Below are 18,879 nucleotides of genomic sequence, written 5' to 3'. Positions count from 1 at the left end.
CACAGGGGTAAGGCAGGGGACAAAGGAAGATCAGGGGAACCGGGGGTGACCCCCTTACAGCTGTAAAATATTATAACAAGGTGTCTTCCAGAGCTGAACCATTAGGCTGCAGCCAGGCTGGGAGCTAGCGCTCTGGCGCTTGAGTGATGTAATGCGCTCTGCTCAGCCGGGCGATTTCTGGCCAGCTAGTTGTGTGATCGGGAAAACTGGAGGAATTGCAGCTTTATATTAGGTCCATAATGCAATGGATAATTTCTTTAAAATATACTTAACAGAACTATGAAGAAAACTAATGAATGAATATGCACTAAAAAACTGTTTACCCCCATAGTAATTCCACTTTGTAAAACCTTGTTTCTCTGTCAACAATGGAATTGTATCATTATTTTTTTTGCTGAAAGGGGGGGGGGAGGGAAAAACTTTTGAATACTGCTTAATAAATACATATTAACTGTTGAATCTGAAAATTATTATGTTTAGTCGACCATTAAAAGGGTGGTAAAGTCCTTCAATGTTTTTATAGAAGTGAGACAAAAATCAATTTAAATAGCATAGACAGGCAATGGTTATTAATCAAACGTTGGCAGCTGATGTGACAGAAAAAAATAAATATTAGTTTAGGGATTAAACAACACAATACAAATCTATGACATTGTCATTTGTGCTTGAAAAATGCTGAGGAGATTTGCTACAAAGCTCGGAAATTAGCTTTTATTTCTTATACCCACAAGGAAAATTATGTTGCATTTAAATGCCCTGAAGGACTCCTCACAAACAGAAGAGGCCAGAAGGTTTAGGAATACTAATGAAATGACTAAGTTCTAAAATATTATAGCAAGTACTGTAATACAAATTGCCAAACATGATGCACTACTAAATTAACTATATACAGTAAAATATTGTACTCTAACAGTATAAAAAGGTAAATTTATAAAAAGGTTATGTGCAGAATAAACATAACTTTCATTCTACACTTTTTGCAGATTTTGAAGGAGCAGAAGGATGAAGACTGGGACATGGGCAACTTAGTACACACACTCACCAATAGAAGATATAATGAAAAATGCATCGCCTACGCAGAAAGCCATGACCAAGTACTGTAATAAATGTGTTTTTGAGTAACTGGATTTAGCTGCTATACTTCCCTTACTATCTGAAGTGTTTTTTAATGTTTCATACAGTACATCGACTAACTGTGTACGCTAAAAGTAAATATAAATTCACTATAAAAGCATATGCTAAGAATGACTTTAGTTGTACTTTTATGATTCTGCTCACCTAAGCATGGGTTGAATGTTACTAAATAATGGGAAGCGTTGCTTTCAAGGTCCAAATTTGATAATTTTATCGCTTTCAAATTTTAAGATGGGTCTCTTCACATTTTATAACTACAGTAACAAAGTTTTTTTTCTGTATGCCCAGTTGCCCCCAAACTAATGTGCTGGCCCATGTAATTGCTCTCGTGGGTAGGTAACCAAGATTTTTTTTTTTTGTGCCCCATCCATATTTGGCCTGCCCTTGGCAACCATCCAGGAATTTAGCTCCATGTACAATAGGGAGATCTGGAATTGAATATATTTTGGACCCTGTCTGCAGTTACTGTATATTGTCCAAATATTCACTCTTTGTTGATATGCAATGTTGTTTTAGCACTTGGCTAATATTTTGGTAGTACATTACAGAAGCCTGCGTTTCTGAGACAGACAATATTAATGTTCTAGGTAGACAACTTTTATAATTGGACATCTTCTTAATAAATTACATTATTTTAGGGCAATATACTTATGCATTTTTACATACTGTATAAAGCTGTGTCATCCATATACAGCGTACAGGGAAGCAGAAAAGATGTGGCAATATTTAAAGAATTACATTTCCCACAATTTTCATTTATTGCAGTGGTACTGTTGAGCTCGCCTTTAGAAAGAAAGCACTGAGCTCTTGTTTACAGGACTGCTTAATGTAAAGCATCTTTACATGCAGGCAATATACTGTATATAAAAAAAAATGTAAAGATAAAGGCCACCATTTACTATGCAGTGCTACTCCATAAGACCTGTTCTGGGGGTGGAATACATCTTGCACCTCATTTAGGTAAATCGGTTGAAGTTGTCTTGCAGCACCTGAAAGTGTGTTTATGGCATAGCACGGCTTTGTAAATATTGGTCAAAATCTTTCGTGATTTTTTCCCCTAGTGTCAAACCAAACAGCACTACTCTGCCTAAAGAAAACACACCATTTGGATTAAGCTATCGGTCTGAGTCAATTCTTCTTCTTTGACAGTGGAAAATAGCAGCCTGCCATCTTCTAATGGCAGGCTAATTATAATAACTTACAGGTGAATCTGACTTGCCACCTCCCACACATATTCAGGCACTTTTTTAACACCTTAAATTCCTGAAGACAAATGCAATATTTTAATTTCTTCAACGTCCTCTTTGGCAACCGTAACAGCTGGGATAATGCCTGCTGGGGTAAGACAAGAGTTCTGACACAGGTATCAAGGACGTGTGGCCTGTTCCCTGGTCAATTTTTCTTGTCCTACCTAAGCTGGTGGACGAATTAGGAGCCAGTAACTGGGCTGTTCCATTGGTGATTTGGACGCAGAATCCCCTAACACAACCTCCACCACTTGGACATGGCATTCCAAAGAGGCCCCACCCATTCAAGGGATGGGACACGCCGCTAACGTCACTTCCAATCACGTGCTGGGCTGCTGACAGTCTCTTGGTCTCACAAGTTCAACCGGTCTTTTCTGATCTGGTCAAGGAATCCTCCACTGAAGAAGTGGTGGTCCAGGAAGAGTTTGGGGGATTTAAAGTGTATTCTATTGAAAGATTGACTAAGAATATGCACACCACATTAAACATTGAAGACCCTAAGGAGGGACTTGGTCTTGCATCAAACATTTCTTGTTCCCCAGGAAGACTGCTAGTTTCTTCTCGGTTCATAGCTCCATTTAAGGCACCAAATGGAAATTGTCGGGAAAGCGTGGCAATGCGACGAGACGCTTTACTAATATGTTCTCGTTCCAGGAAGAAGACTGCAAAATGTGAAGTCATATCACAAGGTGTATGCAGCAATTGCACGGATGGCAAGACACATGACCATCCGCTTAGAGCAGTGGTTCCCAACTCCAGTCCTCAAGTCGCACCAAATAGGTCAGGTTTTAAGGATATCCCTGCTTTAGAACAGGAGGCTGAATCACAGTGACTGAACCACTGATTGAGCAACCTATTCTTAAGCAGGGATATCCGTTAAACCTGACCTGTTGGTGGGAGTTGAGGACTGGAGTTGGGTACCACTGCCGTAGACTATTTAAAAAAAAATTTAAAGAACCAATATAGCCATGTATTGTGGGTGTGTTGCAGAAGCAATACATCATCCTGGGAACAATTTTGAAGCCCGCGCCTGCCATGGCCAGTGTCATAGTATGCCAAAATATTACAGGGATCACAAAACACCAGGAAGAAAAAGGAAGTGAAATAATGAGGGTTTATTCTGTTCAGAGCCAGCAAGCAGGAACACGACAACAGGAACATGAACAGGGAGTTATGGAGGACTATTAGCTCGCTAGTTCCAGAATTTACCCTGGATGCCTCCTCGTTCTGTCCATCCCAGAGTGTCTCAGTACCAGGGATCACCACCTCTCGGTCCACGGTTAACTTTTACAATCAGCCTCTAACCTGAGCCACTCAGGAGCCGGGGGCTCCCCCGGACAGACAAATAAGGGCCGTGATCGTTGATCGTGCCAGAGGATAGCCCGAAGAAGTGGGATATTGTAACTGACCAATGGGTATATGCCTTCTCAGCAGGAGGGCTCGCCCTTCCAAACAATCATTGTCCAGACCGTGCACCAGGCAGGCTATTCAAAGTCTGGCTCATCTCTGCTACTCAACTAGTACTTGAAGATTGACGCTGTCAAGGCTTTTATTCAATATGGTTTTTAGTTCCAAAATCGGGGATGGGAGAGCTGGGGTTACAGAGCAGTATTAATCAACACTTCAAAATGGTGTCCTTACGGGCTGCCATGTCAGTCGTACAAGATGATGATTACGTGGCATTGATCGATCTGAGAGATGCATATCTCCATATCCCGATTCACAGGGCTCATCCCAAATTATTCTGCTTAAAATTCAAACACATCCAGTTCAAGGTCTTGCCATTCGATCTGGCGACAGCACATCGAATGTTCATAGGGATGGTGGGGATGGCAGCAAAACTTTGCCAAAAAGGGATATTTGTTATGCCTTATCTAGATGATTGGCAAATTAAGACTTCCTCAGAATACCTGGATCAACTTCATGTCCAGTTAGTTCGCAACGTGCTAGAAGATCACAGATGGATCATAAACATACAGAAGAGCAAGATGATTCCTGCTAAAACTATTCAATTTTTTGGGGTCATGTTTAATACTAAACATGGTATAGTATTGTTACCCCAATTAAAAGTGACCAAAATCTCTCACTCTTTCCTGAGGATCAAACATCCATCCCACCTAAACGCAAGTCAAAGACGTGGTTCCATAGCCAGATTCTATCTCCAATGATTATAGGTCGATTTTATTCGACGTGGGAGCACCATGTTTACCAAACTGCAAAACCATTCCTCTGTTGGCATCCACAAGATCAAGTCTGCTTTGATGGACCAAGGAGGAGAACCTTCAAAAAGGAAGGTCCATGACTCCCTGCACATAGAACTTCCTTACCACCGATGCCAGTCTGACCGGGTGGGCCTTCTGTGAAGATGTATCAGTCCAGGTTCAGGGGTCACCAGCAGAGACAAAAATTTGCCCAGTATTTTACGCAATCCAGAGAATAAGTCCAGCCTTGAAAGACCTTTTACTCAGGATTTTGTTGGACAAAGTTACGGCCATAGCCGCCTACATCAATGGACAAGGAGGCACCTGAAGTATAAAAGCTCAGATGTCTCAAGGATTTTGATATGGGCAGAACAAGCCATTCCCTATTTTTCAGCGACATACATTTTTGGAAACAAAAATGTAAAGGCAGACTTTTTCAGCAGGCAAGCAGTTCTTCTAGGAAAATGGGAGTTGTCCACAGGTATTCATGGATATTGTACATTGATGGGGCCCTCCATCAATAGACTTGATGACATCCGCTGCAAACAAAAAGATTGTTCTGGCTCCAAGGTGGCAATATCCCTAAGCCACAGTTTGGGATGACATTTTGGTTGTGGACATTCCCCTTCCGATTCTGTTACTCCAGATGGTGATAACCAAAATCCAGAGACAAGGTGAATGCTATACTAATAGCCCTGCATTGGCTCAGATGGACATGGTTCATTGACCTGTCCATAGACACTCCATGGATTCTTCTACCACTTCCTGCCCTGCTGATGCAAGTAAGCAGAATTTTTCAAACAGTGCTCTATTTATTTGTGTAAAAGTAAATATCGAAGGACCAATGATGGTATTACATAATCAAGTGAAATAACACTGTGTTAAAAATATAAAAAAAGCTCTGTGCCAAACGTGCATAAAATATATCAATAAACAGTGAAAAAGTATGTAATAAAATCAACAACCGGTTTTGCATCTCTAACCCAAGTTGAACCTTTCTCTGGGGTTCTTGAAATACTGGTCTCAGGAAAAACCCCAGAAAATACAAACCATAATATAGTTCAGGCGTGCGCAAACGGGGGGCGGTGTTAGATTTTCTCGGGGGGGTCGTAGCAGTTATAGCCGCGCTCTCCACCCAAGCATTTAAATTAAATGCCTGGGGACCGCGTGAGGCCTCTATAACACACATACCTTCCAGTGATGCGTCGTCATGGTAACTCAAATGACCCGGCGGGTTCAAGTGACATCATGTTACCATGGCAACGTGACGTCATTTGACGAGGCGCCGGGAGAGCAGGCAGGGGTGCGCATAGGAAAAAGTTTGCGCACCCCTGATATAGTGCAATATTGTATGATAATTCGAAAAATCAAAACAAATCTCACACAATGTGCCCTCACAAAGTGAAGTTAAAAATCAGACATCAAACCCCATGGTGGACTCATAATACTTTTCCTTGGCCCAGAAATGGGGTACTCCGATGTTGTGATAGATGAGGTGTAGTATGTTAATCCCATGCAAGAAAGAAAACAGCAGGATGGTGCAGATCGTAGCAACAATGTATTTATATCACTAAAGTATCCAACAGATATGCACTCACATGGTAGAGAGTTTTTGAAGGCATTTGTAAAGGCAAGATGATGTCACGGAGATACGAGAACACTTCTCGACAGATGGGTCTCACCCACACTCGCACTGAGCAACGGATGCGCAGCCAGCTTCTTTAGATGCCTGTGTCTCCTATTTCCTGTATCGTGACCAAAACGATGACGTCAATCCCTCCGAATAGTGACACTTGCAATGACAACGCGTTTTGTGCTTCATCAGGAGTCTGCTTATCTGACGAAGCACGCAAGAAAACGCGTTGTTGCCATTCAAATGGATTGATGTCATCACGTTGGTCACATGGCCACCTGCTGATGCAAGGGATGATTCTCCGTCCCAATCCTGGTTGACGTTGTGGAGTTTGAGAGGAAATCTTTTGGGAGCAATGGTGTTTTTTTTAGACCAGATGATTGATATCTTGCCTCACTCCAGGAAACATGTCACCTCAGCTATATATTACAGAATTTGGAAGATATTCCAAATGGAAGTGGTGCCATAATAAAGAGATTACACCAATTCCATAGATCTTACAGTTTCTACAGATAGGATCTAAAAGAGCGCTCAACTCTAGGTACAACTGTCAGCATTGGGTACCTTTCGTTATAGGCAAATTGCTATGTTTGGTAAATTCATTGAGACGACAACCATATGAATCGAACGACTGATAAAGGCTTTCATACCCTCATGGGATTTAAATATGGTCTTGGAAACATTATAACTTCTGCGACATTTGAACCTTTGAATGACCTATCCATTTAAACACACATCAAGGCAGTATTTCTCAGAGCAGTCACTAGCACGCAGAGTTGGAGAATTGCAAGCATTAGCATGCAAAGAACCGTATTTCCAAATTCATCAGGATAAAATTATCATGTCCTCACTGCTATGCCAAGTTGGTATCAGAGTTTGCCATGAATCAGGATATCGTTGTCCCTTTGTGCCTTCACCGTTCTGATGAAAAGTAGAAACTATTACATAATTTAGATATAGTTAGAGTATTTCCAGCTCATATCCAAAAATACTCCTTGATAAAGGACATGTGTGTCCGAAACACGTAGGAAGCTTTACACCTCCTTTTGGGTGATGCTTATTACGAAATATTTTTTTTAATTCTTATACCACCTTGCTCCCTGGGCAGTGCGCTGTTTCTCTTTTTTGTTACTATATCCAAAAGACAGCTGAGTTTAGGAAAACCTCAAGGCTGTTCATTCTTTTCCAATGCCCCAGAAAAGGGCAAACTGCATCAGACGCATTCAAGGTGGGTCACAACAGCCATCACCAACGTTTATACTTCTGTAGGGAAAGTACCACAACAGATCATTACTGCTCACTCAACAGGGCTATGGCAACTTCTTGGGCAGAGAAAGCATAGGCCACCTCCGCACGAGATATCGGTTAGGCAGCAACATGGTCCTCATTGCAAACCTTTTCTAAGCATTATAGGTTAGATCTCCAGGCCTCAGGTGATGCGTGATTTAGGAGGAAGGTTCTACAAGCCATAATTCTGTCTATCTGATTTAACGCTTTTGAAACATCCGAGCAATTATGGCTGCCATAGAGGATGCTGAAGACAGATCGGAAATTTGCCTAATGATATTTCTGTTGAAGTTCTCTATGGCAGCCATGTCCCTCCTTTTATTTTTCCTATTTTTTTCTGTCTGTTTCTGTTCTTTTGTGCTTATTTTTAGGTGCTTAGATAACTGATAACTGACTAAGAAACAGACCACACCTCCTTTATACCTGCATCAGAATTATTATCCTATTCCAGCTAGGAGTTGTATAACAGCTGTTATGGCCGCCATAGAGGACTTGAAGAAGCTGAAATAATTTCTTATTTTGAGCTATTTAAAAAAAAAAAAAAAAAAAAAAGAAACCTGGTGGTATGTCAAACTACACTGGTCTGATTTACAGATGTAGCATATGTTCTTAAACACATTACCACTAGTACAAGTTTAGTTACATATAATGGAGCTGCTAATTACAAAATTACAGTTTTGCTAAGTATTTACGATGACGAGAACAGGTGCAATAACATCTGCTACTTCTGTAACTGGTCATCTATTTGAAAAAAAAAAAAAACTGTTTTAACCACACAGCTAACCTCTTCACCTGCATTTTTTTCCCCTGGAGTAATTATTGCATTTACAGTTTTATTGCAGTACAGCATGAATTATGCTCAGGATTTAAATACTTACATATTTGCTTTTGTAGGCCCTTGTTGGAGATAAGACATTGGCATTTTGGCTAATGGATGCAGAGATGTATTCAAACATGAGTGTGCAGTCCCCTTTAACACCAGTTATTGATCGTGGAATTCAGCTCCATAAAATGCTACGTCTGATAACGCATGCTCTTGGAGGTGAAGGCTATCTCAATTTCATGGGTAGGTACTACAACATGAGATACTGTGGCTAGACTTTGTCACTAAACTTGTTTATACTTGACTTGTAAACCATATGTACTTTAGGAACTGCTGTTTTACAATGTTATTTTTAAAGTGGAAATTTAAGTTGAGTCTAATTTTATTAGGTTTGTATTATTCACACTCGTGTTATTATTTTCCTTCAGAACAGTGTAAGTATTCCATCAGGAAATGAGACTCCAATATTATTGGTTTGCTTACATAAAATATTAATAAGTCAATAAAAATGTTAAGTGGAGTATTTGAATGGAAATTGCCATGTAGATGCATTTATAAACAAATATACAAGATGGATATATGGAAAGAATTGTTGGTAGTTCAGTGTTCTATTATTCATGCTAAACATTTTTATTTAATATCAAATTTCCCTGAGGCTTGACTAAATGTGATTTTGGCAATAGTGTGTGTGTGTGTGTGTGTGTGCAGTATGTGTACATATCTACATGTGTATTCACACTTCCAAGTGTTTTCTTGTTTTGGGGTTTATAACATTACTTGAATTGTAGATATAAAATTGATTAATGTTTGAAATATGTGTGGTTGTATCTGTGACTGTTAGGATGCACAGCTGTCTTTTATAGGCCGTTTTATGTGGAAGTGTTGGCAAAATAAACTCTGCCAAGCATCTTGTGATTTCACTGGATTTATCAATAACGGTACAGTGACTTTTGTAAATTTTCTTCGTTATGCAAGTCCCTGCATAATAATGATCTTGCAAATTGCTTCCCCTTAGCAGTGACTGGTACCTCCTGCATGCAGCCCTTGTACATAGTTGTACTCCTCATGCCTAAAGCATAGTCCTATGTAAATTTGAAACTTAAGATGATGTTTAAACGTAAACTACTTAATTCAGTGGTTCTCAACTCCAGTCCTCAAGACCCCCCCAACAGGTCATGTGTTATGGGTATTCCTGCTACAGCACAGGTGGCTTAGTCGAAGGGCCACCTGTGCTCTTCAAAGACCAAGCTACTGATGGACCCACCAGTGCTGAAGCAGGGATATCCTAAAAACCTGAACTGTTGGGGGATCTTGAGGACTGGAGTTGAGAACCCCTGATTTAAGTCTTTTCAGATGTAGCACTGTTCACATACTGTATCCTATCGAACGTTTTTTGTTTTTTTAAGGACTGGTGGTTTTTTGTCTTTTTAAGAAAAAAGCAAACGTGAACATATTTCAGAAGAGGGTTGATGGACCAATTCCTTACAACCTTGGTTTTTAAAAAGACACTTGAAGATAAATATGATAAATGACAAATGTTCCAGTAAGCCAAATAGAAAGCTTAATTGAACAGGATCTCAATAAAAACATATTTGGTGACAATGTTTGTCAGGAAGACCGTTTTATTATTGAAGTGAAGTTCAAGTGTTCGCAAAAGAGATTGATAGTTTAGTGTGTGAAGAAACAACTTTTATGCATATTGAAAATGTAAGATTTTTCTCTTTACACCACCCACTCTTACTGTACTGTATGATCTGTTTTTTTCTTCTCCTAAGTACAGTATTATTTAGTACTGTGTATCCTCTTTAACAGGTACAAAAGCCTAATGGCCCACAATCATCTCTAAAATGTAGAGACTGGGAAACCTGCAATATGTAGTATAAGGTGACCAGACTTCTCGGTTTAGCTGGGACTGTCCCGGTGTCCTGATCTCTGTAATGTCCCGGTTTTTACAGGAACAGAGACAGTAGCAGGGGCTGTGCAGTGCAATAAATCCGGCCATGAGATAGCGCTGTGCTGCTCATGCAGTTTCTCCTCTTCCTGGCTGCAGTGTGCTGTCACTCGTAAGGTGTGTGTAAGTGAAACAGGGCCGGCTTGATGACGTTGCCATCTCACTGAGTCCTGTGCTTACAGGGGCCCCGCGCCCTTCCCCACAACAGTTAAACTGATTGCCGGGGGGAGAGCCCGGGTAACAGTAAGTGCTGCTTACCTTCCATCCGACTTCAACTCTTCCGCATCGCCTCATCTCTGCGACGTGCAGCGTCCCGTTGCCATCACAATGTGACGTCACTGAGATGATGATATGGCAGAGCAAACAAAACAATAAATATGACACCAGCACTCCTGTGATATAATCAACGTCAGTAAATAAAGTGAACGGTGCAGCTTGGGAAAGGAGAAGATAAACACAAAAAGAAACTGGAGCGTAACAGACTCAAAAAGGGCCAGTAGACCAGTACGGTCCCCTGCATAACAGCACTCAATAACAGTACATAGTCTCATAAGTAAGGTATAACCAAAAGGAAGAGCAGAGCTCAGAACATCCAATATGTATATATAATGATATGATGAGAGTATTTAAAAACAATTTTTTTACTAATTTAAAGTTAAAATTTAGGGTATTAAAAACTCCCCGGTGCGAACAAGAGCTTCAAAAATGGAAGCTCCATACAGTACAAGTATTCCCGAAATAGGGTAATGACAAGGCTGGATAGCCTAACAAAAATAGAATTTGAGCCTCTAAGAGGAAGGGAGCTCCTAAGCAAACTCCCCCCTCCCGCGACCACGCTACAATTTTGACTATATTAAAGAAATGTCCATATTCGGGATAAGTATGTAAGAGCGTAGCATCTAGGGCTCACTGCAGATAAGTATCTGACAAGGCACAATGTGCCAGTAGTTAGTAGTGAATGTAGATAGAACAACTTTTTATTACTTTCAAAATGAGACCCTATTAGGAAGAGGAGAACAGAGGCTAAAGCTCCCCCCTCTCACAGCCACACAACAATGTATAAGTGTTACTCTGAAAAAGTATATACCATAGTGTATAAACAGGTATAAGCTTAGATTTACTGTGGCTATGTAAAACTGGTTAAAAAAACACACACATGGTGATCGTGGTCCAGCTATACTAGACCTCAGATTAAATGCAATGAGAAAACCGTCAAATAACAATTATCATAGAAGCTACTAAAATACTTGCGATACTGACGGTGTGTAAAAAGTACTCAGAAGTCCTATAGCTCAGCTGTGCCCGATATAAATGTAGTAAGAGGCTCAATAGACTATTTATGAAGTGCTTCCAATAGCACTCTATTGCCCGTGGGAGTTAGGCAGCAATCCCGACGGCCTTTTCCCATAGGCGCTTTCTCAAGGGATATGATCAATAAATCCAGCCATGAGGTAGTGCTGTACTGCTCTTACAGTTTCTCCTCTCCCTGACTGCAGTGTGCTGTCACTTATAAGGTAAGTGTTTGTGTGTGTGTGTGTGTGTCCTGTGCTTACAAGAGGCCCCGCGCTCTTCCCCACAACAGTTAAACTGATTGCCGGGAAAGAGCACGGGTACCCGTAAGTGCTGCTTACCTTCCATCCGGCTTCTCCTCTTCCGCATCGCCTCATATCTGCGACATAGCGGCATCCTGTTGCCACGACAATGTGACGTCGCTGAGATGATGATATGGCTGAGCAGGTAAGAGGCACCGCACTCTCCCCTGGCACTCAGTCCCGCTAAATAACATGCCGACTATGAGTGTATGTGTGTGTGCAGATAAGGGACAGGGGAAAGGGAGATAAGTTAATCAATAATACAGCATAATTGGGCACGCTATTATACAATTACCATTATAATATTTATTTTTAAGTGATGTCATTTGTTTTAGAAATAACTTGTGTTTTTGTTTGAATCCTAATATAATATTATTATTTTTGCTTAATGGTAGTCTTGTTTTTTGGTGGGCCTTAGGCCGCGCCTATAGTGCCGGCGACGCATGACGTCGCCGCTAGAGAAAGTTGTATTTCGCTTGGCGGCGCTGGCGACCCGGGCATTGATTGGTTATGGGACTGTCACATGAGGCGACAGCCCCTGAAAAATCAAATATTCCCGGCTTCCGAAAATCGCATCGCCCCATCGCTTTGTCGCCGTTGCACTTACTATAAGTGCACGCGGTGGCGACAATGCATTTGATTTCGGCCGACGTCGCCAGGCACTATAAGCGTGGTCTTAGGCAGGAAGTTTTCAGGTGTCACTTCAGCCCCTCTCATGTTACCCACTGTACACTATTTTGCCATCCCCACTGAACTCTGTAATACAAAATGGTATTTCTAAACTCTCTTGGCTTAATCAGGGCTGTCCCACTGCTCCTACCATCCCAGCTCCTTGTAATAATGCTTAACTGTCTTAGTTTGTGGCTACAAGCCCTCCACAAAGCCCTATAGAAATATGTTACATATTTTGTAACCCTGAGGGACTTTTTATATGGAGTCATTAAAATAATGTTTTACTCTTGAAACATAAGGCCTTATTCTCTAAGGAGCTGTTGCACGGAAAGTCCTATTGAAATAAATGGAGCCGGTAGCACTATCGCAGCTTAAAATAAGGCCAGTGGTGCCCATTTTTTAAAATCCTTTAAAGATTGCAGCATTGTGAACAAATTTAGCCTGAAAATATAACAGCACATTGTGTTACAATGCTAAAATACTTCTATAAGGTATCCTGTTTTTAGTATAGAAGTGTATTATTTTTGGTGTTTGCAGAGAAATACGGATCTTGCAATTGATGTCACTTTCATTTAACGGCATCGCAGTTTAATTCTGATGCTGAGCCCGTAGCCAAAGGCATATAAAAATTGCATCAACTGCTAATTTCCCAAATGTTTTATGTCCTCTTGTTTTGTAGCATGTTTTACACAATCTGAATCGAAAACATTTTTTTGTTATTACATACTAGAATTGTTTAGTTTTAGTGCAATGAAAACTAGTGCAATAAGTGATTTTTTATAAGGGCTCGTTCAGGGAGCCAGCTGAGGACTCGGAGGGGGGGCGTGCGGGAGGCAGTGCTGGGAGTTTGCTGGGCGACATGTGATTATCCCCCCAGCAAACTTTTCAGCGTTGGGGAGGGGGCGGGGCTACAGACGCAGGGTTAAAGTATCCAAGCTGCAGTCATGAAATCATTCTGAAGAATGATTTCATTGGCTGCCTTGGTCCCTGTGACGCTGCTTCAGCTCCAAGAAACTAAATTTTCGTTTACCGAAGCTGTCGTCAGCAGCAACTCCTGGCTTCGGAGGCAGGCCAGTAGCTACCCTGACAACAAGTATTCAAATTGAATACTTTGTTGCTCACGGCAGCACGCACGCCCTGCCCCCGAAGCCAGCACCCTGAACGAGGCCTAAATCGGAACAGCTACTGTACTGTAGCTAGCGGGTGGAAAAAGAATGTACGGTATGCTATGTTAGCCGAATATTTGCTTATGGGGGGAAAAAATAATAAAAAAATTACAGTTATTTTTTTTAATATTTGTTTATTTGCTGACTATCCATTTGATTACATGTAACTCAAGGATGAATCACCTACTTAATTCTGTTTACTTGATACAGTATAGCAATTTGATTTTAACACAATGTGATTAGGCATCTCAGATGTTATACTTTCTGGGCTTTAGAAGAATTTTTATGTGCTTAGGGCCAAATAAGTAAATAGAGTTACAATCATAATTCATTGTTAACAAAGCATACAATAATCTAAATGTTATATATATATATATATATATATATATATATATATATATATATATATATATATATATATATATATATATATATATATTTGATAGAAGGCCACTGGCACTCCTGTAGGTAATCAGTAGTGGGCTGGTGCATGTCCCATAGAAATAATAAAAGCATACATTACCATGAAGCAGCAAAGAGGCGATAGCACGCAGACAGTTTGAAGCAGTATTATGTATTAAACATATAGGAGATATGTGCTATATGTTTAATACATAATACTGCTTCAAACTGTCTGAGTGCTGTCGCCTCTTTGCCGCTTCATGGTTATGTATATATGTATATGTCAGGCAGAAGAAATGTTGCAGCATTTCTGCGAGAGCCAAAGATATTCCTATGACTAGCCGGAGAGCACAGGCGACCACATCTCTGTATCTGTGTGTGTACAGGCACTTTAAGTACACTCGCGAGTAAAGACATATTTTAAATAGCACCATACCCCTGTGTCTGTATGCTCGCTTCGCGAGTACGGACACTTATTCTGCCCTACAGACTGCCGTAGGAGTGACGCGCTGATTCCCCTCGCCCAATAGGCAAATGGCAGCTCACACATGCGCCTGTCAGCTCGTCCTGAACAGCAATACCGGCTCCCTACCTGTACCGAAGCATCGATAAGTGGGAAAAAGGTAGTGCATCACTTAAATACATTTTCGCTTTACATACATGCTCTGGACCCATTGTGTACGTTAATGGGAGGTATGCCTTATATATTTAACTATATATATATGTAGCCCTGGTAGATTTGGGCTATTATTCTATCCTCCTCTTGGCAGTAATCCCTGTGTAAGGGCAGGTTGCCAGGAGTCATCATAGGTTTTCCCCACTTCAGGTAGTGCACTGAGGCAGTGAAGGCAGGTCACCTGACCCTGTGTCCAATCAAGAGAAACAGGGACGGTGCCTGTTGAAACTACTTAGGGCATTTCCACTTCCTATTTAGTTGGTTCGAGTTCTGTTCCTGCTTTTGATGAGTGTGAGAGTCCTTGGAGTGGAAGGGACCTGGATCACACAGACCGAGCTACCAGGACTGGCTAGCTTGAGGCCTCCCTTCGGGGAGGGAGTGTGTATACCCCATACCTCCCTCCTACCCTGCTTAGGGGTTAGGATAAGAGCTAGACCCACTCTGGGTGCCCTAGGCCTGGAGTGGCGTCAGGGACATCCTGCGGGGAGACAGCCTGCTGTGTGCAACTGTCTGAAGTGACTGAAGAGAGACAATAAAAAAACTGCACTTTTATACAATCTCTTGCCTGAGAGTGGAGTGTATCAGGAGGAGGGGAAGATGATTCTTCTGTAGAGAACGGAGGCACAACCCCAGAAACCTGTCCTGTTCTTCCCCATGTCACCGCGGGAGACTCAGGGCCCCCTGCTGCCAGCAGGTACGCACCACACACAGACATGTAGCCTGAGCCTTAGACACCCTATGTGAGAGTGGGTGGGGGAAACAGGGTTACGTATGTATGCATGTATGTAATCAGTGCTCCCCCACCCGACGGGAGATCTCACTGTTACACGGTGTTGTGATCACCTGCAGGTATACAGAAGGCCCTGAGCTTCCGCCGATGTTAATTGGGGAATCAACAGGCCAGGCTTTTGGTGATCCGCACCTCTCTTCTCCTATGTTACAGCTCCTCCATTCCCACAGAGCCTATCACAGATAGGTCCAGTCCCCTGTAGAAAATCTCACCCTTTTCCTGATAGACTGCAGCCTCAGGCAGGAGTATAAAAACAGCAACTTGATCTTTATTCTTCACATCAGTACACAGCATACATCAACATGTCCTTATCTGTGTCCATGAGCTCAACCCCCAGGGCTTGAGGCCCCAAAAGGTCTATCCCAATCTTCCACACTCCCTGGTGGAGTATGGGGTATCGGCTTTCACTCCCCTGCGAGATTGAAGGCCTGGAACCAGGTCCCTGGTCCAGGATAGAAGTAAACACACACCTCCACTCCTCGTGGGGAGAGGGTATGACAACTAAATTTGGCTGCAGCTCCTTTTTGTTACCAGGGGAGGGTCCCAGGTCTGAGCCCCAATTGTGGGCAGTACCTAGGCCTTGGGCCCACCCCTCCTGTCACTCAAGGGAGCTGTTTACTGCAGCAGGGCATAGATTTAACCCTAACACTGCCTGCGCTGGTACCAGAGATTGTTTTAGGCAGGAAAACTTGCGACACAGAACAGTGAGAGAGAGCGGCAGGCCCGGTGGGGGACAGAGGCAGGATCGCAGCAGTGGACCCCAGCAGCAACTAGGCAACAAACCTCTGGCCGGGCCCAACTTTCAACGCTGACCAGGCCTGGGACGCATGTCCCGGCTCTCCCTTCCTCTCTCCGAGAGCACATTCACCTGTCTCAGACAGCAACTGCAGCCAGGGATTCTGGGAAATGAATCACTGCCACATTTTTTTAACATGTAAGCAATCCATTTGGTCTTATCTGTATGTTTGTTTTTGTCTGCCTTGTCGTGGCTCGCAAGCTTACAACGCTTTGGCCAAAGGGTTAAACTAAATGACCCTATTTCAAGAGAATATATAAGTGTTTTACTGTGTGTTTATGTCATGTTGGATGTAGCATTGGGCTTCTCTGTCATCTGTTGTATACATATGCCACGCTCAATAGCACTCCATTTTGACACATATACATATATATATATATATATATATATATATATATTGTGGGGGCTCAGGGGTTCCCAAAAAGAGCTTGCTGGGGTTCTGTGTTTTGTTTTTTCCAGCTGACATATTGCTTAAACAGAAGTTATGTATTTTTTATTGTACAAAACAGAAGTAGATTTTGTGTGAATTATTGGTGTTAACAGTTCACACTATATTGATAACAAATCATGATACTCGTTTCTGTACAAAAAACATTGCAGATGCAAGCTCTGCCCTTAATAACTAAATTCCATAGTGCTACATCCAGTATCTAAATGTTTTATTTTTGCCTTCTAACTTCAATCCTTCAAAGAACAATGACATTATAGCTGGGGGTAATTTGTTCTATTCATGTGCAGTACATTGCATCGTTTAACCAATACCATGTACACAATTCCCTTAGGGTTATGAGATGATGTAGCTTAGAATGACAATTTTTACTATTAATGCTTTGTTTTATTTTTCATTCCTCTGTTGTATAAATCCAGTGTTCTTCTGAATACAGTAGCCTTGCATTTTAGTACTGAAAATGAAATATCATCCTTAAGAGAATAAATATACAAAGATATTCTTAGGATATAATCATCAATTGATTAATACAGTTGTGAATCTCCAGATAAGATGCGTGTATGTTGGATATGCTGTTAATTTTTCTATATGGTCAGTTCTTCCTACTGTATATTTTAATGTGCTAAACATTTTTATTAATACAATTTTGTTCAGATACATGCACATACAACAAGAGCATATATGTAGAAGCCGCTGAACAAAAATGTACAAAATAAATAGTGTTGGTGCAAACCATATCTGACATTCCTAACACATAATTTCAACGTCAATACTAACCAACAATCATAGAAAAGACTTTCAAATTAAAATGTGGCAGCAACACACATTACTGTAAACAAAGAAGCCCCAATGCACATCCAATATGATACATTATTTAATTAACTTCTATGTTTTTCTTCTCATAAGTATGGGTCATTTAGTTCAATCTTTTGGCCAAAACATATCGAGCCTGCAACCACGTCAATGTAGACCCTTTCAGTAACCTTTACAGCAATAAGCGTGTATATTTTTTCTTGCATTTTTCCCCAGATTGTTTTGTCCTTAGACTTATTAGGGCACTTCCAGTAACACTGGTTAAAGACCAGAACGCACCTAAGTTGTTATCCCTTGGGTATCGCATACATTTCAAGCATCCCATGCTATTGGCTATATTATCGTTTTGTTTCCTCTTTTCTCTATTCATGGAGGAAATACAAAGAGACAGTATACCATTGGTAGTGTAGGACCTGCTGAAAGAATTACCCAGACATGGTGGCAGGCATTATGTTTTGGCCAAAAGATTGAACTAAATGAATATATATATATATATATATATATATATATATATATATACACACACAGTGGTTGACAAATCGCCCAAAAATCTACTCGCCACCTAGTACCACACGTGTGCCCCGCACGGTGAGGGTGATGGTGCGGCTGATTTTGCGGAGCGTGGGGATTTGGGTGAGGTGGGGAGGGGGGAGAGAGTGAGGGGCACCGGGAGAGGAGGGGGGTGTGTGGAAGGTGAGCTGCGGTCCAACTGACGGGGGAGAGTGAGGCCAAGCAACAGAAAGTTTACAGATGACGTCGACACCACAGACAGATGACCCCCCCCCTCTCAGCTCACAGGCAGCGAGGACTGCACACACGCTCCTAGGAGGGAGGAGGAGGAGAGCGGAGATGGAAGAGCTTGGGGCAGTAATGAGTGCGGCCAGCCAGCGGAACCCCTGGGACTCGAGGGGGGGGGTAGAGAGGAAAGGCCGTGACCAGCACCATGCAATCCCCCCCCCCCCCTCGCGCGGGGCGGGAGAGGCCTGGGGGGTGGGGGGGGGGAAGAGACACTCCCGCTACCATCTCCCACCTCGCGAGTAGACACGGGAACCTGGAGGAAAGCAAGGATTGGGGGGGAGGGCTGTGGAGGGAAGGGGAACACCTCCGCTACCATCACCCACCCCCGCTACCATCACCCACCCCCGCGGGCAGACACGGGGACAGGGAGGGGAAGCGGGGACCGGGAGATGAAATGGAGTACTGTACTAACCTCTTCAAGCAGCAGGAAGAGGATGCGCCTTCGTGGCC

The 18,879-nt window shown here is 42.1% G+C and overlaps 1 protein-coding gene across 1 annotated transcript in view; it reads left to right on the top strand.

Annotated features, from left to right (window-relative positions):
• GBE1 (1,4-alpha-glucan branching enzyme 1) overlaps positions 1-18,879 on the top strand; it is a 259,599-nt gene that overhangs the window by 158,926 nt on the left and 81,794 nt on the right. Inside the window, exons 11-12 of the mRNA XM_075593996.1 lie at positions 984-1,094; positions 8,397-8,568. Of these exons, the coding sequence (XP_075450111.1) occupies positions 984-1,094; positions 8,397-8,568 (283 nt within the window). The remainder of the gene's footprint in view (positions 1-983; positions 1,095-8,396; positions 8,569-18,879) is intronic.

This window comes from Ascaphus truei, chromosome 3, assembly GCF_040206685.1.
Source record: "Ascaphus truei isolate aAscTru1 chromosome 3, aAscTru1.hap1, whole genome shotgun sequence".
Taxonomy (NCBI): domain Eukaryota; kingdom Metazoa; phylum Chordata; class Amphibia; order Anura; family Ascaphidae; genus Ascaphus; species Ascaphus truei.
Note: the sequence above shows the minus strand (reverse complement) of the source record. Positions and strands in the feature narration are given on the sequence as shown.